General features: G+C 36.9%; 1 protein-coding gene and 1 non-coding gene across 3 annotated transcripts; both read right to left on the reverse strand.

Moving 5' to 3' along the window:
• Window positions 1–2,929: 2,929 nt before the first annotated feature.
• Window positions 2,930–3,091, reverse strand: LOC115917784. The gene has a single exon (XR_004064838.1). It is a non-coding gene; the product is annotated as a U1 spliceosomal RNA (small nuclear RNA).
• Window positions 3,092–8,353: 5,262 nt separating this feature from the next.
• On the reverse strand, window positions 8,354–20,789 carry LOC588759 (CD151 antigen). 2 transcript variants are annotated; one of them, XM_030989232.1, is made up of 8 exons: window positions 20,543–20,789; window positions 14,842–14,992; window positions 14,150–14,356; window positions 13,182–13,256; window positions 11,939–12,043; window positions 11,066–11,311; window positions 10,228–10,311; window positions 8,354–9,113 (listed from the first exon to the last, which is right to left on the reverse strand). In XM_030989232.1, the coding sequence occupies exons 2-8, from the start codon at window positions 14,971–14,973 to the stop codon at window positions 8,913–8,915; spliced, it is 1,050 nt and encodes a 349-aa protein (XP_030845092.1). In that variant the 5' UTR covers window positions 14,974–14,992; window positions 20,543–20,789; the 3' UTR covers window positions 8,354–8,912. The 2 variants fall into 2 exon arrangements, with proteins under 2 accessions (XP_030845092.1, XP_030845093.1); XM_030989233.1 differs by having other exon boundaries at window positions 14,842–14,997.
• Between the last annotated feature and the right edge of the window lie 4,388 nt (window positions 20,790–25,177).

Raw genomic sequence — 25,177 nt, forward strand, 5'->3', positions numbered from 1 at the left:
GAAAAATCCATTTTTGTCTACAAAATGTGTATACCTAATTGAATATTTATTATATTAGTTTGGATACTGTCTTATAGAAAATATTTCTTTAAAACTGTGTTTATAATTTATGAGACAATGTACTATGTTTTTATTGTACGAACAATTATGTTCCTCTTTATTATTTTGTAAAATTAGGAAAATCTGAATAAAGACAAAAAAGCTGTTAAAAAACCCTTAATTCTGCTCATTCTGCTTTATCCCAACTTTATTCTCGCCACTACCCGCTGGCTAAATAGGAATTGATCGACAAGGACACGATCAAGCGGAACCTTAACGGGATCGTTTAACAATGTTATAACTGAGATACACGGTCCTACATGTTACCAGTGTCTGTGATATGGTGTAATATTAAAGCCCTAAAAAATCGCGCTTCAAAATGATCAAGAAGTGCCTCAAAAAAGTAAAAAATCTTTGAGTGACCGGTTTTACCATACTCGTTTTCCCCAATAGACCGTTAGGCGAACGGTTTTCAAAATTTGTAATTCCAATCATTAATATCTTGATAATCAGACGGGCGATCGGCTTGTAAATTTCATGGAGTTCCTGACTGACCTAAAGGTTTATAATTATCATTGCAGCATGAGCTAAATCAAGGATTATTTCTAAAGGATCTAAGACAAAGTTACCGGATCCCTTTAAGCGAAGGCAAATCGAAGTCAAGACTTGAACAACATTACTGCTACAGGCCAGCGAGCTGGATGGGGAACTACTGTAAAGTGAAATTGAAGGCGGTCATTGTTGCTTTGCGACAGACAGCTACTACTATTACTGCTTTATCAAAGCGAGTTATAAAGTAGTGGACGGTATAGTTTCTCGTAACCGTCATAAGTCTAAGTTCGTAGACATCCCATAGCAAGCGTTAATTTTATAACACACGTTATTTCAAAAGGATGTCCAAGAAGTAAAACTTTGAACGGTTTCGAAAAACGGTCCCTAGATCGTTTTCTTCATCCTTTCAACTGTTCACAATGCCAACCCCCTCCCCTCCCCTGTTTCTGTATGCGCCATTTTTAACAAATTGGAAACAAACCAGAGATTTCTCCGGGCTTCCGCGAATTCATTAATATAGGGCAATGTGTAATACGTGTATCACTCTTTTTTTTTACAGGCTTTTACAATGGTTTACTTATGACATCACAAAAAGCTGCGCCTCGTACAAACTTTCATCCAATCAGCGCACATTAACCAACCAAACTCGAAGTTTCGTGACATCACAATGATGAGGCGTATCAGTGAACCGAGCGCAGCTCGCAACTTTCATTCAATCAGCGCACAGTAGCCAAGCTGACGTCACAATGCTCTCCAGCATCCAAAGAATGCGTGAACTCTTCAAACACTAACAGTGACTTCACAATGCAACCAGCGCATCGCGCAAACTTTCAACCAATCAGCGCGCTGTAACCAAGCAATCTTGGCACTTGCGTGACATCACAATGCGTTAGGCGCCGGTATGTTTACGTTTCATGAAAATGTGTAACTAATGCTTTATTCTTGTTGAATTCCACTCGCATTCAGATGTCTATACATCTTGCTTGCTTCACAATGCCAAATCAGTCTATGAGAAGGCATCGATTCTTTGGTCGATTCAGAAAGACAGTGACCAAAGGTTTTCGAAAATTATTTTGCTGCTTTCAAGGTAAAAAACATAATAAAATAGATGACATTCTGAATTCTCAACGAATAGAGGGGGTGGGCGGTGTTTAACAAACGCTGGTATATATTGCCGGTTTAAACTGGATGGAGATATTGCATTTAAAAACGAATGAGTGAAAAAAAAAGCGATTTGCGGAACAGAGATTTGGCACTACCATATTATTCTCATTTTTTTTTTTTTTTTTTTTACAGCATCTGCTGATGACGATCGTCCTATCACGGATATAAGATCAGTAAGTAACTCGTTTAGAACAGTTATAAAAAATTATCCCCTTTTGACATTATTTCAAAAGAAAGAATGTACAAATTGTACAGTTCCAAGATTTCAGATGACAAAGGGGATTCGAATTTCTTTTGCTTGTCTCTCTATTTTACTGAAAAATCAAGTGGTTCCTTCTAAAACACAAATTCACTTCGTCTTTCCCTTCTTTTACATTGCAGTTCCACCTCACTTTGACATTCTCAAAGTTGAAGAAGAATGTAACATCGACACCAAACCCAATTTCGTCGTTCCTTCAGCCGTGTCTGTCGACGACGGTTTGATGACAGCTTGAATTCTATCCCTGAATAGTCTTCGCTATTTGATGAGTACGACGATGATTATTTTATTATTTTGGATTGTATACGTCAATGATGAGACAATTTGCTGAATAACAATAGACGCCCCCTCCACAAATTCTATGTTTTGTTACAGAAAGTTAAAGTTGGATGGAAAAGCACACTAAATTGTATATATATATATATATATATATATATATATATATATATATATATATATTTGTACTAATATTTGACTCATTTTACTACCCTTGTCTATAGGTTTAAAATATAATTGAATTATTTTTTGTTTTGTCTAAATACAACTTGACAATGCTATTGTATCGTATTAATAAATGTTTTTGATGTTTAGTGAACCCGTATTCAATTTTTTATCCTTTTCTAACTTATTTAACTAAATTTAACTATGTTAACTATATTATCTATATTTTCTCTTTATTTTATTGTATTATATATATTCATATCATATTTCAGCATATTTTATCATATTTATGTCATGGTTATAATCCTTTGATATTTCCTTACAATGTGTGTTTTTTTTAAACTAAACTTTAACAAACTTTATATACATGCATTCAAATTTCATATGATTTATTTCTACCAGGTGTGTGTCATCATCGATAAATTCTTTATATTATGGTATGTGTGGTTTATTTCTTTCTTTTCATTTCGTATGTAGGAGATAGCGCGAACGCAGATCTCCGCTACCATAAATTATACGCCCGAGTTCCCCACGTGTGGGGGAATCGCAAGATTCAGCAAGCCGGAGTGCAATGGCAAGCCTCGCCCTGGGGGTGCATCCTTCTTGATCAATGCAACCCCTGCGCCAGGTAAGTATGCTGAAATAAGAAATTCGACGATTGTATTTCAAAGTAAAGATACTATTCTGTTATGGTTAGTAATTCATTAAACCTCCATCAATCTATGCAAAATAAATTGATATTTTCTATGATAACAAATATTAATGACAAATATTCTCATACAAAAAGATATCAACAATATATATTTCAATGGTAATAAAATATTTCTTTCTAAGAAAGACCATTAAAGAGTAAAATACGTCAAATTTGAAGCACTGCTAGCTAGACTCATGGCATCGTTATGGCGAACAGGATATAAATATGCATGAGTCTTTGACTTTGACCTCTGGCGTCACAAAAAGAGCGTCTGCCAATTAGGTTGCATTCGTAGACTTCAATCAAGACCGCATACGAAAGTAGGCGAAACATATTCTCGTATTTCAGAATGGTGATAAAGTGGATGAGGAAATTATTATTTTTTTGTTTTTACAATGTATGCGTATGCGTATATGTTGACCGTACGACTTTGAACTTTAAATACATGCATAGACTTTGTGTTGATTATCATTGTGTATACGTATATCTTTACATATTGTATAAAATGTATGCTAAAATGCATTACATGAGTCTTCACTTATTATTTCTGTCTCGTCAAGCCAACACGTAAACTCTAATATATATATATAAACATGGATAATATTCCATATAAAATCTATATGCTTAATCGATATAAAAAAATCTCAGAAAAATAATGGATTCCTTCTCTCAGGTGTCTGTATTATAAATTAATAGGGACAAAGCACAAATCATGAAGCTTGGGTCTTCTAGTTACAGTAATGAAAATTTGACTGGTATTACACCGGGTAAGATGGTTTCTCTGGTAAAGGTGCTTGGGGTATACTTTTCTTTGGATATTAATGTTAAAGAAGAAATGAATAATTAAAAAATACTGAGCAAAATAACAAGATTGTTAGGGTTGTAGAAGCAACGGGATTTAATTGGTTAAAGTTTTTGCAATCTCTAAATTACTATATGTGTCTTCTATAATGTCAGTACCATCAACGGTTTTCGAGGAAGTTGAGGAGATGCGCTTTAATTTTATATGGAATGGACATGATAAGATAAAAGGAATATTTTATACTTGAACTACGATACTGGGGGATTGAAAATGTCGAATTTAAAGATCATGCTTTATGCACAGCGTGTCGTGGGTATTAAAGAAACTTGTTTGTGGCAATAATGACATGAAATGGTAAGAATTTTTCGAATATATATTCAGAGTGGTAGGAGGAAGATTAATATTTGTTTGCAATTATAATTCCAAAACCATCAATATCAAGGCACCCAATATCTACTTGGACTTTTTGAATATCTGAAATTATTTAAAAGAGAAGGAATATATTGTCAAAGAAACACATAATGAAAATCAAATTATATTTAACAATACATTTTTTGAAGGTAGGATAATTCCTTTAATGCAAAATTATTTCATGTAAACATTTTTCAAGTTACACATTTGATTAAATTAGATCAGGGGACTATTTCATAAGGAAAGGTCTTAATGTAGACGATTTGTTTTTTCTTCATGATCTATACCCAAAGTGCCAACTGCCTGGAAGATTAAGAGCTTTTAAAGAGGGAGAGATGATACTCTGAATGACACTATTGATCTTTCCAACATTACTTTAGCAGTGTATTCTTTTGAGTCTGTGTCTTCCAAAATGCTCTATAACATTTTATTGCTACAATACAAGATTCGTTTGCCTTTAAAAATCCAGAGGTGATAGCTTTAAATCTAGATAAGATGACAATTAAAACATGTTTCTCAATCTCCAGATATTCCAATCTAAATGGAAAGTTAAGGGAATTTCAGTACAAACTTTTACGGAACATCGTATTTTAATAATAATAGTGGGTTCTTGTATAGCGCTCATGTCAGTCAGATTTGACCCTCCTGGCGCTCCCGATTATTACCCTGGCTTTAGCACGGCTGCCATACGGCGCTCTAGCATTTCAAGGAATAAATTCCTACCAGGTACCCATTTACTTCACCTGGGTGGAGTGTGGCAAATGTAGATCAATGTCTTGCCAAAGAACATTAGTGCGGCGGCGGGACTCGAACCGCGGACCGTGTGATCGACAGTCCGGCGACGTATCCACTCGACCACAACACCTCTACAATGAGGTAATAATAAACTGAATAATTTTGGATTAATACAGTCAAATTTATGTTTCTTTTGTAGAAAGGATGTAGAAACCCATCGTCATATATGTACTGAAGTGTCCAGGATATGGATTGAGGTGGGAAACAGTTTTAAAATGTTTCAGTTTCTTAATATGTAATGGATTTGTGTTGCTTGGTTTCAGAGAAAATATGAAAGATATATTGTTAAATCATGTATGTGTTGATTCGGGTCAAATATAATGATTGACAGTAACCGTAAAATTGGACAGTTGTAAGGCATAGTAAGGCATAGAGTACTTTTAAAACTTGAATATGGAAAAACAAAAATAAAGGACAAATTCCCAATACATTATTTTTTATTTCTATTAATTCTTTTAATTTTGTTATATTCCTGCTCACTCCCTCACTTTCTCACTGACACTTATCTATCATCGTTGTTTGCCTGTGTTTATAATTCAAAAATAAATAAATAAGCAGTATAGTTACAGACCTCCACAGATACAAGACCCTCATATAATTATAATAAATCTTGGATTTAAAAAAAGATGCACAATGTCATTCTATGTAAATATAACAAATATGTTTATCATGGGTGGGGACGGGGGCCCCCTCCCCTGGCCAAAACATGTACATTTAACCTTTTTTTAAATTAAAAAAAAGAAAACTAGAGTAGGTCCATTACATGTATATTATAAATTTGATATCTCCATGCGGTAGCATTAGCCAGATTTCTGAAGGGGCTACCCAACACAAGAGTCCTGCCGCAGACATTAATCTACAGATTTTGTCACACTCAACCAAGGTGAGGTAAATGGGTACCTGGTAGGATTATTCCTTGAAATTATTATTATTATTAGATTAGATAGATTATTAGATGAGATTTATGTCTGCGTTAATTGTAATATCCCTGGTTTGTATGTTTTTTTTAAATTATTATTCTGCTTAGGTCTAATTTTATCCTATGTATTAACCCTACTTCTCATCTTGCCTTTCTCTCCCTCAATTTTCCTTCCTCTCCCTCTCTCTCTCTCTGTCTCTCTCTGTCTCTCTCTGTCTCTCTCTGTCTCTCTCTCTCTCTCTCCCTCTCTATAACCCAGCTGTTTATGTACTCTCTCCCTCTTGTTGTTGTACATGCAACAATACTCAATGCAATTTTTATATTACAATGGAGTCGAATTCAGAATCTTTAAATAAATCTTTAAACTGATCCCCACTCAATTTTTGTTATTTGTACTTTCAACTACTGGTTGTACTATGTCCATCTTTTTATATTTGTCACTTGCTTTCATACACAATATTATGTGTCTGTTTTTATATATTGAGTGAATAAATGAAATGAATTGAATTGAATGAAATGCACTGTGTGCTGATAACGGCTGCCGGAGCAATAAGCTAAAGGGTAATAGTTTCCAAAGCTCTTTGGAAGCGCAAAGAGACATTACTTTTTATTTGATAATTAATTATTATATTAACCCAAATTTACCGACAGAATTCCTCGCTAGCTCGTGTTACGCGCGAAGAAAACTTCAAAGAACAAACAAAACAAAACTTTCATCTTGAACTACATTGCTTGTAATCATCATTGTAAACTTTAATGATGAAACGAGTACATCGTAATATTCCAATCACAATACACATTACAAAAAGGAGCATGCAATCATCTTTACAGTGATAATTGAAAATGATAATATTGAGTATAAATATAACATATAACATCACTATATACAATTCTTGAGTGCATATACATTGCGAGTGTCTAGGTCGAATTTTCACAAATAATTACCCATTTGTCCGACAAAATAGTTTCGTCTTTTGGTATTTTGGGCATTTCGCCGCGAAGTAAAATACTTATGAATCGATTTCAACTCGGTTAGGTGAAAAATTGATGTGCGGCCTAAACCCGCCCCCCCCCCCCCCACTCCGAGAACGGACGGACCCCATGCGTGTTGCCAAAATGTCCTTTTCGTAACAAAAGAAAAAGGTCGACCCGTATTGACTTTACACACCGGACTTTTGCTGAAAAGGGGGGGGGGGGGGTGCTGAAAAAGGCTCGTATACAAAAGAAAAGGTCGAGCCGTATTGACTTTACACATCGGACTTTTGCTGAAAAGGGGGGGGGCAGTGGCGGATCCAGGGGGGCCCGGGGGGCCCTTCCCCCCCCCTTGAGAAAAAAATCATGTAAAATCACGTGATTTTTACCTTTTTTGGGGGTTAGGCCCCCCCCCCCCCTCTGGCGCTCAAGGGGGGGGGGGGTGCAAATTGAAATTTTTTTGAGGATAAAAAAAAAAAAATGTGCTCACTACCCCCCCCCCCCCCCCCCCCCCCCCCCCCCCCCCCCCCCCCCCCCCCCCCCCCCCACTGAGCGAATTTTTGGCCGGCGCGTTTTTCAAATTTTCGGGATTAAAAAAAAAAAAAAAAAAAAAAATTGTGCTCTGTACCCCACCCCCCCCCCCCCCCCCCCCCCCACTGAGCGACTTTTCGGCCGGCGCGATTTTCAAATTTGCGGGAGCAAAAAAAAAAAAAGTTGGGCCCCCTCCCCTAAGAAATCCTGGATCCGCGCCCGGGGGGGGGGGGGGGTCGGTTGGAACACGCATATGCGTACCCTAAATAACACTGAGTGGGGGGGGGGGCCAGGGGCCTAAAAGAACATTGAACTCTCAAATTTTCTCGGGTAAACATGTTGCAAAAGTAGATAATAAGTAATTGGGGCCGGGGGTATACATAATTATGAAGCACGGTTATAATATTATTATCATTGATGTAATGGACAAGTATTTATCATACATGAGCGACATGTATACAAATCCACAATTATCGTCCGTTTTACTTGTTCACATTAGTTCGTTTGTCAGAAACATGTCTATAGCACCGCCTGTATATTTCAAATTTATTGTTTGCATTTTCTTTGAAAAGCTTAACGGTCCTTTATCAACAACGGATGAGGATGAGAATAATGATGAGGATGAGAATGATGATGATGACGATGGTGATACCAATAACAATAATAAAAATTATAACAATTTTAATAAAAATGATAATAATAATGATTATAATAATATTCATTATAATGATTACAGTTTAATATCGTTCATGTTTTCTTTAGCGCCAGTATGTGCCGGTTGCGCGAAGTTCTGACGCTAATGGCGCTTTATATCTCACACATCATCATGATCATCAACTTGCTACTCACTGTTTCGAATTCACTTTATCTACACCTGTTGCTCTCAACCCATGTGTAGCGAATGGATACCCGAATGGATGAATCTCAGCAAATCATATGTAACTGCTATTGCCTTGAGCGCCACAATCGGCCACCGGGTTGAATTAGTCCGAAACAACAACCCCTTTGCATGCATAATTTTCTGGTATGCATATCGATGACGCATTACAAATGATTACTGTTTAGCAATGTGTGGGTGTGTAATTTTCACAGACGTGTATCATCAGATATGATTATTTACGTCTGGAGACCGACCTTCAACGTTACCATCCTAAAGACGTGACTCAGTTTCGAACCTGCGTCGTCGGCTCACTCGGCTGAATCAGTTTGTAAGTTCCATTATTAGCTGGATTACAGGCGCACGCCACAACGCCCCGTTCAGCATCCAACGCCCTTTTATCTTTTAAATAGTTCGTCGTAGTACTGTTCGATTGTTTATTAATGTCTTGGCGACTCAGGATTTCGGACTCCTCTTCGCCTCCCTTTTCTTCCTCTTCGCGCTCTGTCGTTTGATCTCCTCGGTCTCCCTGTCCAGCCAGTAGTCCAGTTTGTCCAGCGTCGCACGTGCTGTGTCCGTTTCGCTGAACTTCATCTGGGCCGGCGATCTCGGCCCCATCTTCTTTAAGAGGTTGATCACGGCGAGAAGGCTTATGAGCTGAAGGGGGGGGGGGTGGGGGGGGGGGGGAATAGATACAAATAAAAGAAGGATATTTTATTTAGGATGATCAAAATATAAACCATGTTCGGATTAAGTAATGCATTATTGTAATTTCCCAAATTTCAATTGGTGACACACTCGGCTATTGAAATTGCTTTAGGTTGATTTTCTGAAAGTCGTCACTATCGTGTACTCCTTATAATGAGGCCTTACAAAACGATGTTGTATTGCCCTTTGGGTGCCAAAACATGGGTCAGTCGGTCGGAAAATTGTTTTTTTTCTTCGTAATACTTTTTTTTTTAAACTCCCTTTTTGAGCATATATTTCTCAGTTGAATGCTTAAAGGGATAGTTGTGTTCTGTTTTTAGACCGCAAATGCCTTCAAAATGCATGGTTATTGCTCTTATTCTTATTTTCTAGTGCCCTTTTAGAACCTAAAATTGCTATGAAGGTAATTTTAGACCCCAAAATGTGTGAAATTTAGCCAATACGAGCATACCAATTCAGCGCCTCTAAAAGAAAAAACACGGTGACCGTTAATTAATTATTAATTAAAAAATAACAATACATGGGCCGGCTGGTTGTGCGTAATATAAGCAACAAGAAAATGCAACAAAAAAAATAAACAACATCGGCATTCAATTTGGCTGAAAAACAACGTATAAAGGTGTTATTTCGTTTTTTCCAACGGTTTTTTCAAATTTTTCAAAATAGCTAATATTTGTGGTGATACACAAGTATTAGAAATTGTTATATTTCAGCCGTCTCTGAACCGATTATGATCAAACAAAGATGATTTTGTCATTTAAATATTATGTTCTTTTAAATTTGACACTCAGTTTTTCATTATCTCACATAAAAATTATTTTGTGTAGCGCCCTCTGCAACAGAACTCAACTATCCCTTAATACATTTTTTTTTCTGAAAAACGGTTAAAAAAATATATATATATTCTTTTTTTTAAAGCCGACCGTCGATTTCAAAAATATTGGGTCGGTCGCAAAGAGCAATACAACATCTTTTTTTTAGGCCTGATATCAGTAATCAGAATATTGAATGGGAAGATTATCTTTCCATTAACTTTGTTTAAAGAATGAAAGATAATACTTACTTGAATAAGGAAAAGAGCTGCACTTATACCGCCCAATATCAGGATTGGTAATGCGACAGGAGCTTCGATTAACGTATGACATCCCTGTCAAAATAAAAATAAAAAACATATTAAAGAGAGAGAATGTCAAACAATTTATAAACTTCAATAATCATTCATTTATGCACGACGGTACAATATGTTACACAGCTGGTAATATTCTTTTCAAGACGAATTATTGAAGCACCACTATCACTTGGCAGTGATTATTCTAAAATGCACAAAGTGGGACTTCTCCATATTTAATAAAGGACAATGGATTTTGGTTTGGGGGTCGTTTGTACTTGTGCCATCTTCTATCTGCGCGATGAAAATGGATTAAAAAAAGTACGTGTCCATTAAGATTTGTCTGGGGAAAGGACAGCGAGAGAGATAGAGAGTTTGGGGTAAAAAACTGTGAGAACTGATAAGACCCCCTCCCCAAATCCTATTCAACTTGGTCCATACCTCCCACACTACGCCATTATTTGTATACCAATCCACTTAAAAGGCTAGAATTTAATGATCATAAACAAAGTGATACATATAAAAAAATATAAAAAAAAAATTAAACAGAAAAGTAATTTAAATATTTTTGGAAATTTGGAAATAAAATTACAAAATTGGAATAAAAAAGTGTGATATCTCTCTCTCTCTGTCTGTCTTCCTCTCCCTCTTTCTTTCTCTCTCTCTCTCTCTCCATCATCTCTCTCTCTCTGTCTTCCTCTCCCTCTTTCTTTCTCTCTCTCTCTCTCTTCTTCATCTCTCTCTCTCTCTCTCTCTATATATATATATGTTTAAATACAAAATAATTCCTTACCCTTGGGTACATGTACATATTTGGAAACAGGTTTACATCGCCACTTCTGTTTGTACATGCAGTTTCATTGATAATCATAGACGACGGCGACGATGATGACGTTGATGATGACGATGACGTCGTTGATGACGATGTCACATTAGTTTCAACGCAGCATGCTAATGGGATCTGACCCTGACCCGAGTTTGTTTGTATCCATGTCGATGATAGCCAGTCATCGTATCCTTTTGACCCACAACAATGGAACTAAAATAAAATATTTAAAAATATAAAACAAAAACAAGCAAATAAGCAAATATAAGGAAAAGTGAAAGATTGACATACACTGACACTATTCCCCCCCCCCTCTGAGTATTCCTTTTATTCCCATGGAAATCGATAAAAAAAAACATTTCACTATATATTTCATTTATTTCAAAGCAACACCGGCAGTTGAATAAAAATAAATTTTTTAAAAAACTTTTTAAAAAATAATAATAAATTTTAAAAATATATGAATAAACAAACAAACCAGCTGAATTGTTAAACATTGTTATTCCTTAATTATGAAAAATGACCACAGATAATGTACTGACGGGGTAGCCATTCTCACAATTTACAATTTTGCTACCCCCCCCCCCTCCCGCCCTGTCTATCCTTGGAGCGTCTGAGCCTTGACAGAAATTCATGTTAAAACGAAAATCTCTTTTGATTACAAACTTGACTTGAACCTTGTCAGTAATATAAATAATGTTTGTATATACAGAGCCAGAAGAGATTTAAGTCTGTATTAAAGTATATAAGTTAACGCCCTCCTGGTTCCAAACAGACGAAACTTAAGTCCTGCCCCCCCCCATAAAAATATCATCAAAGAACGCCCATGGGCGGACTTACCTCTCTCTGTATAACATCAATGTATTGCGTAATATCTTCCATGCCTGACGTGTCATATTGAGATTCGATTTTATCTGACATCGACGTTTGGAGGGTATCACTCAACTGCGACGGAAGAGAAAAAAATTGCTTCAGTTAGACAAAAATATCTGCATGTAGTTCATTTAAATAACAAGAAACCAGACGACGTCGCGTTTGTAAGAGACAAGAATCAAGTTTGACGTTATTAATCTGTTCCGTTTTTCAATACAGGCAAGTGGTTATGCCTATGGAACACCGATCTTGTCAAATTACAAATTGGAAAACTTCATATATGGTCGTATATCAGACCATCTAGTTTTGCACAACAAATTGATGTATTGGAAGTAAACAATTTCATTCAAACGGTATATGTGACCAACACCGTCCAAACACAGCGTTTGGGCAACCTTTGTTGGGGTCGGACATTATTATGGCGCATTTTGCTTTGTTAGGCAAGCACAAAATAAAAGAACATGCGCAAAATTCTCTGTAAAGAAGATGGCTTCGACCATCTGACAATGATTTTCTATAGCAGAATTCCAAGTTGGTCGTTATTGCAGAGCAAATGTTTTATATATATCAATATCAATAAAGAAATCACTTTAATAATCAACGTTTATTGTAATTACATTAATTGATCAAATAACCGTCTTCTAGAAAACTTCTTAACAGTTTGGTCACATGAAAGAGACCTAAATTAATCCGCTTTTGCAATTTAATCCTTCTTGCAATGGAGAAACTTTCATTATAGTTTCTCTCAATAACTGCATATTTGGTATACAAACCTGTATATATATATTTTTCTGTTACATTCTTTCACTTGAAAAAAAGATTATAATAGTTTATATATTTTCGTTTAAACAATACGATATAATTATGCTCTTATAAACCTGCTTTTACAATTCAACGAGATTTATACAGTCAAACCTGTTTTTGACCGCATGTACAGTAAGACCAACTGTCTATGAATACATCTATTATCGTTTCCATTGAACTGTGTTTCTCGTTTAAACTTGTATTATAGAAACCTGTACATAAAGACTGTTGCCCCCCTTCAGTTTTTTTTTACAGGTTTCACTTTAATATACATTTTAAGCGTGATTTCCTCAATATATGTGTTTTATAATAACATGCGTGTTTATTTCAATGTTATTTCAATCAATACTACTGTAATTTTTACATTCATGCATTTTTGTAAATTGAACAGTTTCAGCATCCTTACCTCAAAATATAAAGTAAAAGATATTATTGCAATGACCAGTGACAGGGTACATAAGAGAAACAGCATTCCGAAATACTGCAAAGAAACAAAAAAACAGACCAGCATTAACAAGTTATCGGTATTATAAACAGATTATAAAGAGAGGTATTTCAGTTTAAAATTAAAGGTAATACTTCAGGTCAGTATATCGACAACGAGCCTATACATATTGTTATGCTCGCTCAAAAAGGAGGATGGGTGGGGATGAGGGGATGCCATCACAAAAAATAAACGCTATACGAAATCCGTATCAAAGTTGTGATGATATGCAATTATCTTTTACTCATCGAGTTGAAGAAAAAAAATAATCGAACGAGCTATTTTAATAAGCTAATTTTCTCTTCAAATTGACAAACCATGCATATACGTATATATCATATTGATGACCATCATGTATTTAAAATGAACAGTCGATACTACTTTAAAATTGGAGACTTGGTAAACGGTGTTTTTGATATTGGCTTTAAGCTGATGTAAATTGTATGGCAAAAAGGTACTTGGAATGATCTCTGTTAGGACTATCTACAGGAGGAAAAAAAATCGTCATGACTATCATTTTGAAAAGTTACCATTTCCAAGCCTTCATTCATATTCACATTTCTAGAAATTAATTTATCTTCTCTGCCTTAAAAACAAACAAGAAAAATCAAAACTTACACTATGAATATGACGGACAAAGAGAGAGGACAAAATTATACAGTTCCTCAGGTAGACAAAGGAACATCCCTGCTATTATGTAAAATGTGTAGAACAGGTGAATATGCATGTGACACCTGTTCTACACATTTTTACATAATAGCAGTGAAGGGATTTTCCTTTTTCTACCTGAGGAACTGTATATTTTGTCCTCTTTCTTTGTCCATCATGTTCATAGTGACAAGTAACACCCAAAATACGTCAGTGTTCATTCTCCTGTCATTTATACTTACCCAAACGAGTGTACGGCGTGACTTGAAACAGAGTCCTATGGCGCCTACGGCTATGATGAAGAAAATGGCGCCACCCTCGGCAAGTGGAGTGAAGTTAGCTACGTAATAGAGTGGACCAATCAGAGCGATGATGCCATCACGTGACTCGTAGTTTGAAAGCTCGATCCATACCCACAAACATACACATATAGCACCGAGCCCTGCACACTGTAAAGAAAATATGGTTGGGAAAGGAAATATGGTTGGGGAATAAAATGATTTTTTTTCTTCCTCCAAAATGTTTTGCCTTAGGCTGCCAATCCAATTAACATCGAAATCTAACAATCATGTTCATAGTGATTGTATAATTAGCATTATGTGCATTAGTAGAGGATTGGTCAATTTGTATTTTGATATTTTCCAAAGATTTTTTTTTTCATGGACAGTAACAAAAGGTGCAGGCTGCCCCCTCCCTCCCCTCCCGAGAATCTTTAAATTCAAATTTTCAGGCAACCATCACTAAGAGAAAATGATGTTTCATGTGTATAAAATAATTGAAAAGATATAAATCTTCTTTTTTTGTTAATCCTCGTCCGAAAATGAAGTGATGGTTGCCCTGATATTGGTCATTGAGGGGGAAGGGGGTAGCCCCCGTCCATTGTTCGGAGGGGGTGGCCCCGCCTCGTACTACATGCTTAATAATAATGACTTACAAAGAGGATACCATTGAAGATATGGGAGCACCAGATGAGTTGACTCTCTTCAGCATCTAGATACTCGGCAGAAGAACTCCTGGTCGAAGCCCTCGATGATCGCTTCACCTCCGTTGGTGCGTGATCACCCATCGTATAACGATCTCAGAAACTGTTCTTGAAGAAAAAAAAGAGAGGTGAAAAGATTGATTGCAAACAAAAACACGAACATGATTGCAAACAAAAACACGAACAATCGAGATTTTATTTGCTTGTCTTTTATGGACCCCAGGATAGACTAGCCGCGTCGTGGCTGGCAATGCTGAAAATGGATTACATGTCTCTAGCCCTTTCATTATTTTTTGTGTGTGTATATTTGACATTTTTTATCCTTCCTCGGTGGAACGGAAAATAAATACCTCTATTACTACTATACTACTATTACTACTATACTACTTCTACTACTAATACTACTACTACTACTACTACTACTACTACCACATCAACAACTATCACTATACTATTACTACTACTAATTTACTATTACATCTAACTCAACAACTACTACTATTTTTACTACTACTACTACTACCCCAAAACTACACTATCATCAGTTTACCGCTCATAACTACATATCAGCGGTAAACTGATAATAGTGTATAAAATATTAACAGTTGATATTTTAACGGAAGAAGAAATTACGGTGTTATTCGTTTTTCTATCAAAATATAAGTAATATCGGGGATTTGATATAGGTAACTCAGAGATAACACAAAGAGTAGAAAACAATCGAACTTAGAATGAATATAACGAAGAGATGAAGAGCGAAAATTGTAACGAAAGGGTATGGAGAAGTAGAGTATGAAGAAGTAGAAAAAGAAGGAGAAAAAGAAGGAGAAAAAGAAGGAGAAAAAGAAGTAGAAAAAGAAGGAGAAAAAGAAGGAGAAAAAGAAGGAGAAAAAGAAGGAGAAAAAGAAGAAGAAAAAGAAGGAGAAAAAGAAGGAGAAAAAGAAGAAGCAAAAGAAGAAGAAAAGAAGAAGAAAAAGAAGAAGAAAAAGAAGGAGAAAAAGAAGAAGAAAAAGAAGGAGAAAAAGAAGGAGAAAAAGAAGGAGAAAAAGAAGAAGAAAAAGAAGGAGAAAAAGAAGGAGAAAAAGAAGGAGAAAAAGAAGGAGAAAAAGAAGGAGAAAAAGAAGGAGAAAAAGAAGAAGAAAAGGAGAAAAAGAAGGAGAAAAAGAAGAAGAAAAAGAAGAAGAAAAAGAAGGAGAAAAAGAAGGAGAAAAAGAAGAAGAAAAAGAAGAAGAAAAAGAAAGAGAAAAAGAAGAAGAAGAAGAAAAAGAAAAAAAGAAGAAGAACAAGAAGAAGAAGGAGAAGAAGAAGAAGGAGAAGAAGAAGAAGAAGAAGAAGGAGCATCAATTTAAAATCCAATCAATTATGCTCATGTTTTCCCTTACGTAATACTTATAAAAATTAACGTGTTTTTTCCTTCTTCTTCAATGCACATATTTTCTTTTATTTGGTTCAAATAGCATTGATAGCAATTCTAATTGCCTTTTGAGTTCCTTTGGTGGTCTTTCATGAGTGAAAGTCTTTGTATTTCATAGACATTCTCGTTTAGTGCATCATGTTACCCTATTTGTGCCCTGTGTTGCATTTCTTTTTATTTGGAGGGGGAAGGACGTTTCGAAGATCCTACTTCCTATCGTTTCTACGAACAATTAGGCCCGAATTCACAAAGGAGGTTTGTCGACAAACCTTGGTTTTCGTGCGTCATATGACGCGTTTTTACGCGTTTTTTTTTTGGTTTGAAAAAACGCGTCGAAACGCGTATGACGCACGAAAACCAAGGTTTGTCGACAAACCTCCTTTGTGAATTCGGGCCTTAGAGTTTGGTGAATTCTTTAGGATGAGATTAAGCCCCCCCCCCCCCCCCTCATCATACCCCCCAAAAACAAACATATTATGTAGAACCGCTACGAAAAATAACATCTTGTTTTTGTTTAAATAAAATTAATTATGAGAAAATCATGAACTACACAACAAATTTATTTTTGAGGGCGAGTTTAGGCCTATATTTTAGAATACATTAATACAATCATGTTTTAAATAATTTTTTAAAATGTGCCAATTGATATGGAATACTTTCGAAATTGATTCCCATCTGATGATAATCAATATCTGTCAGTGGGTTATTCGTACCGCGGTACGGAATAGACTTAGTTCGAATTATTGTTGCCATTACCCATTTAATTATCCTTTACTTCCGTATTTCTTTTTAAAGGGATCGGGTTACTTTGTCTCAGATTCTGAAACAAAATCCAGGATTTAGCTCATGCTGCAATGATAATTATAAACCTTTAGGTCAGTCAGGAACCCTATGACTTTTACAAGCCGATCGCCTGTCTGATTATCAAGATACTTATGATTGAAATCGAAATTTCATTTTGCGTTTTCCGAACAGTTTTGATAACACTACAGTCTACTGGGGAAAATGAGTATGGTAAAACTCAAAGATTTTTACTTTTTTGAGGCACTTCATGATCATTTTGGAGCGCAACTTTTTTAGGGCTTCAATATACACTATATCACAGACACTGATAACACGTAGGGTCATGCATCTCATATTTAACATTGCTAAACGATGCCTTTAAAGAGAATGATTCCTAAGTCCCTTCGGAAGCCACACAAACAATATAACTCTAAATCATGTCACAATTGAAATGATTTCTGAATTATAGATTGATTAAAGTATACTTCAGGATTCATTCATTCATTTCATTCATTTTATTTTATTTCAACACGAATCACTTGCTTCAGCCAATGGCTGTTCTTCAGCAATTCCGTGCATTCCTATTATCTTGGTTATTGACTAGCCAATATAAAACAATGAACAATCAAGAACAGGGTTTGGTTTATGTAACTGTGATTTAAACCGTACCTAAACCATCTCGTCTCTTCAAGGTAAAGACCAGTTATGGTCATGCGATTGCATTGTGAAAGAAACGTTGTGGAATCGATCAGAAAAGGTTGATCATCTTGCATCTAGCATCTGCAAGGTTCTGGAGTCTTCAAAATGATAAGAAATTTGGCCCATTCTTCGTAAAGTTACAAGCACTATACACAGAAAGATGTATATGGGACTACCCTATATCTCTCACAGACCATGAGAGAAACAAATTTACCAAATATATAAAATTAGTAGGCGGTTTCCCGGCAAATTTTTTATCATCATGTATTAGTCAAAACATATTCTTTCACATGATTGGTAATGAGAGCTTCCATTTCATTTTTTGAAATTGGGGCGTTTCCAATACTGGTCTTTACCTTTAATCTCGTCTCATAATCTTGTATGTTAAGAGCAAAAGGGACTTACTCATTTTATAGCGTTTTATTTTATTTTTTTACCCGACTGCTAAGAAAAAAATTGTAGGATTGTAAGTAAGTAACCAGGGGACCGACGGCATTAAGTACTCTTCGAGGGACTCGGTAGTTGGAATTAATGCCTTATCAAAAGGCACTATACTAGCGCATCGACTTGGTTTCGAACCCGGGATCTCCCGATCCCAAAGCGACTGCTCTACCACTGAGCCATCGCGCCTCCTTTTTACATAACTATAGTTAATGCCCTCAACAGGCTATATGAGGTTCTATTTTATCTGGACCTTGATAATAATTATAAAAAAACGAAAATAAGGAAATCCGTTTTTAAGAGAGAGTTTTGACTCATAAAAAAAGTACACCATCAAAATTTAATGTGTTATGCGAATACAGGAACGCCCGAAATGCGCTTAGGAGTTTCAAAGAAGATTCGCAGACGGTAAGCTCAACGATTAAGAACCGATCTCAATAGATATCGATTTTTAGTTCTCCCCGGCTAACTATTTTTTACAATAGCGGCCGACTAATCCTTTATCAGGGACGGCTATGACAAAAAACATTTAATGGTGATTTGGTTTAAGAGCGTCAAAATGAATCTTTGAAATCTTTAGGGAAATGTTCGAAGAGGTATTGAAAAGTTTCGATTAGGCCCAGGTGATTATAATTGATAAAAACATGAAAAAGAGACGTTCTTCTTTGAGAGAAATATCTCGCTTTATAAATATTTGGATCTGTTCATCGTCGATTTTCCAACTCAAGCTGGATGTTAACCTTCGGTCTGTTTTTTTAAGTAATTTACTTTGGAGGTAACAATTTGACAGTCAGTATTAAAGCATTTCTGTAAAAAGGGATTTTGGTGAAATTCCTGTATAATGTGTCATACACGATGTCACCATTCGAACTGGGAATATTTCTGTTGTGGAGGGGAAAGTTTTGATTTTGGACCATTGTAGACCGAAAGTCCACAAGACGAATTGCGTTCCAAAGGGTTTAATACACCCAAAGATTGATGGGGAAGGATAGGGGAAAGAGAGAGAGAGAGAGAGAGAGAGGAGGATAGGGAGAGAGAGAGAGAGAGAGAGAGAGAGAGAGAGAGAGAGAGAGGGAGGGATAGAGAGAGAGAGAGAGAGAGAGAGAGAGGGGGGAGAAGGATATATGGGAGAGGAATGGTAGGAGAGGGAGAGAGAGAGAGAGAGAGAGGGGAAGGATATAGGGGAGAGAAAGGATAGGAGAGAGAGAGAGAGAGAGAGAGAGGGGAAGGATAGGGGAAAGAGAGAGAGAGAGAGAGAGAGGATAGGGAGAGAGAGAGAGAGCGAGAGGGGGAGGATAGAGAAAGAGAGAGAGGAGGATAGAGAGAAAGAGAGAGGAAGGATATAGGAGAGGAAGGATATAGGAGAGAGAGAGAGAGAGAGAGAGAAAAAAAAAACCAACAATCAAACAACCCCCAAACAGAGAAATTCAAAGTAAGGATAACTTAAGGATAAAGGAAATGACTATTAAATTGATGGTAAAGGACAACAAATAAGGGAAGACAGAAAAGGTAGTCAGCTTGTTTGTTTGATTGTTTTACCTGACTACTAAGATAACATGTGTATGTTCGTAAGTAAGAAACCAGGAGACAGAGTCCTCTCCGAGGGACTTGGTATTGATTAATGCCTTACCAAAGAACACTAGCGCATCGACCTGGTTTCGAACCCGGGGCCTACCACTGAGCCAAAAGAAACAAATAAATATAGTAAGTATAGATGATAGAGGAAAACATACGGAATTAAAAAGAAGGTAAAAGGAATATGAATAATTACCATGATAGTTACACGAGGAAAGAAGACAAAGAGGGGAAAAAATAATAAATATTTAAAAAGTAAGAAGAAAATGAATGATAAAAGTGTTCTGAATGCTAACCACGAAACCTGCGCGATTACGTAATTCAACATAAGTTCACAATTTTGTATTCCAATCGCTTTTAACAATCCTTTCCTTATCAATATTCCGTAACAGTAATATAAATTAGATAGCGACAAACAAAATCACAATTACGTTATAATACATACATTTTAATTGTATTTCAGTCCATTTTGATATCTTCAAAACCATATAGATATATGGCATTCGCTACTATTGTCCTGAGTATATATATATATATATATAGTTTCGGTCGCATATGTAGCAAAACAAGATTCAATCAATTAAAGGGATCCAATGAATGACGTTAATAACACACCCCTCGGGCTATACTGCATAGAGAACAGTAGGTTCGAATAAACAAGATAAACTTCTTATCACGACCCTTCAAAGTGGAGGCCTTTTAACAATAGCGATGGAAAATAGGCCAAGCCCAGTTGCTTACCTCTCAGCAGAAGCTCGAAGGATACAACTTGAGGTAAATAAGAACGTCGGTTATTCTGTTTTATATCTCTTGAAAGAATTCCATCGGTGAGTTCTCATCGGAGCTTCGTAATAAGGTTCAGAACGGAGCACCATTAATGATTGGTCGGTGCGACCATTACGCTCACGGAACATTAAAATGTATGCGTGGAAAAAGCGCGTTGTTTCTAGATACAAGCTCGCTTTTATGGTGGGGCCGTGTTTAAATCCTTGAAGAAACGAAAGAATGAATGGAGCTGGAAAAGCTATACAGGAGTAACTCACCCGCCCAACTTTTACTCATGTTATTACGTACATGTCATATACACGCCCGTCCCGGACAAAACATCAGCCCCCACGCCCAACAAAAGGCCCGCTGGAGCGCACGAATTCCTTCACCATTTTTCACCGTCGTTTTCTTCCTTCGGCAACTCTCGGCTGTGAAAAGAAACAACTTTGCGGGTCACGCCACACAATAGAAGAAGCAATGGGAGATAAACAACGATCCACAAAAGGGAGAATGAAAGAAGTGACGATTTTCTTAGACAAAAGCAAAAGGAAGAAGACATTTAGACACCCCTATGTCCTTCGACCTGGTATGTCTATATATACAGACCGACGCAAGTATATTAATAAAGCTATAAAGCCATCTGATACCGTATGAACAGCAAAAGATCTCCAGTGGCAAGGTTTTAGACATACCCTTGTCATACTAACAAGACCAGCCCGAGAACCCCGTCTTTAATATTGTGTATTTTTTTATTTTTTTATTTCCGTCATATAAAAAGCGAATATACTGGTTATATTGGTTTCGACGGGGTGTGCCGCTCAAGCCTCGAAAATACACTCCCGGGTACACTCCCTCCTCACCTCCGCTAGAAATGAGAACTCCTACTCGCAAATCTCAGCTAAAAACGTTTCTCTTCTCAGCATTATATTAGCTTGTTGAATTATGTCTTACATTGTACTATTAATATATAACTTAATTAATGCTTTGTACTTGATATTAACAACAGTACATCCTATATGTTTCAATTCATGTAACCCTGCATTTACGTTATAAATGATTTTGTAATTTTAAACGTATGTTAAACTTTTCTTCTTTGTTTTCCTTCTCCCCCCCCCCCCATCATTTATTAATTGAATAATAATACGTACATCAGAGACACAAAATTATCTCGATTACAAAAAAACACACATGAATTATACTTATATCACAAAAAGAATTATACTTGTCTTGAAGTATGTTAAACTTAAACTTATGTGTATTTTACTTTCATGCATTACAGTCTTGGTAGTCGTATGCCCACAATAATTTTCTCATAATTGCGCCAGGAGTGTTAACTTTGACAGACATGGCGCATTATAAATGTTCACTATTATGATCAGAAAAGGTGCGGGCAAACTCGACAAGCTACATAGACCAAATCTGAGGTGATCATGGATTACTGTAAGAAAATCACAGATTTGAAGGGAGGGGTAGGGCGTCCGACATCCCATCTCTTTTGTAAATTGTGATCATTTTTGCTTTCGACATAGGCCTACTATACTTTCAAAATATTATACTTCCATTAAATATCAACATAGATTTATTACAAATTTCAAAGGGGGAAAATACCCCTTTAAAAAAAAATGGGAAGATGTATCCCCCCCTCCGTTTCCATCACCCCATCGCCCCTTAAACTGAAATATTTAAATTGTCTTCCCTCAGTTGTGAAAGAAATTCCATTATATTTTACAAACCTTGGCCCCATTTCACAAAACTTGTCATCAGTGACAAATGACAGTTTTTGTTATAAGCTATAGTGAAATCCTTGCTTTTGATTGGTTATTGGCAGATTTGTCACTGATTTTTGTCATATGTCATTGAAAAATGCTTGTGAAACGGGTCCTTGAAATAAAGGAGGATGCATAGTTGGGATATGAGAGGAAAGTGCCCCACCTACTGTCAGAAAATTGAGTTAAAAATTAATGAAATGCGGGATTTTACTGCAAGTAACCTTAATTGCAACATTTCCTATATCATTTTTGAATGGAAAATAAAATATTTTCTTTCTAACCCTCCAGTTGGTACCGTACGTATTCCTCTCATTTCGAGTTTAATTTATTGTTCATAACTTATTCCAAATGTCAAACAGATAAAAGGAACTCTGTGATGTATTTTCTCTTTGCTTTTCTTTTTTTCTTCTTCTTATATATAATTCCGAATAGAAGCGCAGAGGGACATACTTATGCAATATTTTATGCGCTAAAAAAAATTGGCTTATCACTGGTACCATCATTTTTGTTATAATTATCATTACTACTATTTTTTATTCTTATTATTATCATCATCATCAATTCATCATCATTATTACTTTACATTGTTTACTTCACTTTATCTTAAAGTTCGCAATCCGGAATATAGTTCGGATATATTTCTCGCGGATATGTCCGTTCTCGTGCATAGGTAGCCTCTTGTTGATGCCCTCGCGCTGTTGGAGTCTCTAAATTCTGACGAGCGAAGCGAGTCAGAGAAACCGAGGCGCTTGCGCGGAGGGCCTCTTGACAAGTGCCCTGAATTTCTTATGTTTTACTTTGTTTGGCGAATATTCCGACCCAGCAGAGTTCGGTGAAAGTCATCCAATCAGAGAGAGCTACTATGACGTAATATCTACCGCTCTGTGCGAATTCCCTCCGTCAGAGCGAGACTGGCCGCCTAGTTGTAGTCTGCAAGCACAAACCCTGGTCAGTCGTAAAAGAGAGTGTGCACTATAAGACTACCATATGCCACGTACTATAGCTGCTCCTGACCTATGTTGGTACAACCAGTAGGTACCAGTAGATAGCTGGGCTAGGCTTCTCTCAAGGCACAATGATTTTTTGATAAAGTGTCAAATTAGGGTCTGTGCTTGCAGACTAGCCTAGTTGGGCAATCCCGAACACACACGTACACACACACAATCGTTGCGGTCTAGACATCTACATCTAAGGTGGTACTGGACAGGACCAATTGATATATACGTCCAGATTTCCGTGGCATCGCAAACTGTCAACAAACATCACAACTGATGCAAAGTTCAAAAAACAAAATAATAAGGTGCTCATAAAATGAGTGGGTTGTAGACATCATCTAATTTATAGATGAAGTAGAGCCACATCGACGCTCTATCCCGCCTGTGTACAGCTGGGCTGAGTGGTCATTCTGCATGTAGCTCCAAACTTTGGTATTGAAGGACTTGGCCGATGTTGACTCTTTGATGATGGTGGCTGGTAGTCGATTCCATTGCTGAATGGTACGAGGATAGAAGCTGTTCTTGTATGCTTCGGTCCTGGCAGAGTAGTTGATGTACTGGCTTGGTCTCTGACTACGGGTGACTGGTCTGTTGGGGTTGTTGGCGACTGGGATAAACTTCTCCGGGATGGTAATCGGGAGTTCATGAGAGTTGATCTTGAACAGCATGGTAAGACGTGCAACTGTCCTCCTATCTTGAAGTGAAGGCCACTTCAGCTCCTGCAGCATCTGGCTGACGCTAGCCGTACGCTGATAGTTCCCTTTCACAAAACGGGCAGCTTTCCTTTGCACTGATTCAAGGGCTGAAATGTGTTTCTGGAAGTAGGGATCCCATGCTGTACACGAATACTCCAAGATTGGCCGTACCAGGGAAGTATAAGCCTGCTGCTTGATCTTCTCAGGACACTTGTAAAGATTCCGTTGAAGGAAGTTGAGCGATTTCCGGGCTTTGCTTGTGACATGCATAATTCAGTAGGAAATCGGGTCTCATGAATATATAATTCAGATCACTTGTCAAGAGGCCCTCCGCGCAAGCGCCTCGGTTTCTCTGACTCGCTTCGCTCGTCAGATTTTAGAGACTCCAACAGCGCGAGGGCATCGACAAGAGGCTAGTGCATAGGCAATTTTCAGTTCTAATATCCGATCTATCTACAGTTGTTGTTAATGCGGAATCGAATCGCAAGATTTAGAAATTCGCTGAGAGAAGACTTAATCACATACTCTTCGAAAATGGCAGGCAGTAAGAATGATTTTGAATTATTTCAGTGCATAATGTGATTCTCTTGTATGTCATGAGTGTTACACATTGTAGAAGGTGAATGGTTGCTTGCTTTGTACGAACATTTACGCTCTGTACTAGCTGTAGCTAGTGTTGTGAAGGGTGTGAGCTTACACAGAAGTGAACATATGGGACACTACTAAATTTTGGAGAGAAGAATGAATGGGGCAATGCATAGAGTCTAGAGAAGTAGATCTAGAATGCTATTTTCTCAGAGACAAAAGTGTACTGTGATGGCCAGTATTGTCATGAAATATGAAACCACTCATTCTCTTTGCACTGTCAAAAGGAAAAAAGAAAGAAAAAGTAAGTAACAAGGGGTCTATTCTAAACGCATCCGTTTTTTTTGCAAATAGATTCTAGGCGCGGGTCGGTAACCCCACTCCATTTCCAGCTAAGTAATGCGCAGTGGCGGATCCAGGGGTGGGCCGAAACGGCCGCGGCCCCCCCTATTGGCGAAGCAAAAAAATTGAGAAGGAAAAAAGAGGAAGAAAAAAAGAAGGGGAAAAAAAAGGGGGAAAAGGAGAAGATAAAAGAAAAGAGAACAAAAAGTAAAGAAAAGAGAG

The sequence above is a fragment of the Strongylocentrotus purpuratus genome, unplaced genomic scaffold (genome assembly GCF_000002235.5).
Source record: "Strongylocentrotus purpuratus isolate Spur 01 unplaced genomic scaffold, Spur_5.0 spur5_scaffold_18, whole genome shotgun sequence".
In the NCBI taxonomy this organism is placed as follows: domain Eukaryota; kingdom Metazoa; phylum Echinodermata; class Echinoidea; order Camarodonta; family Strongylocentrotidae; genus Strongylocentrotus; species Strongylocentrotus purpuratus.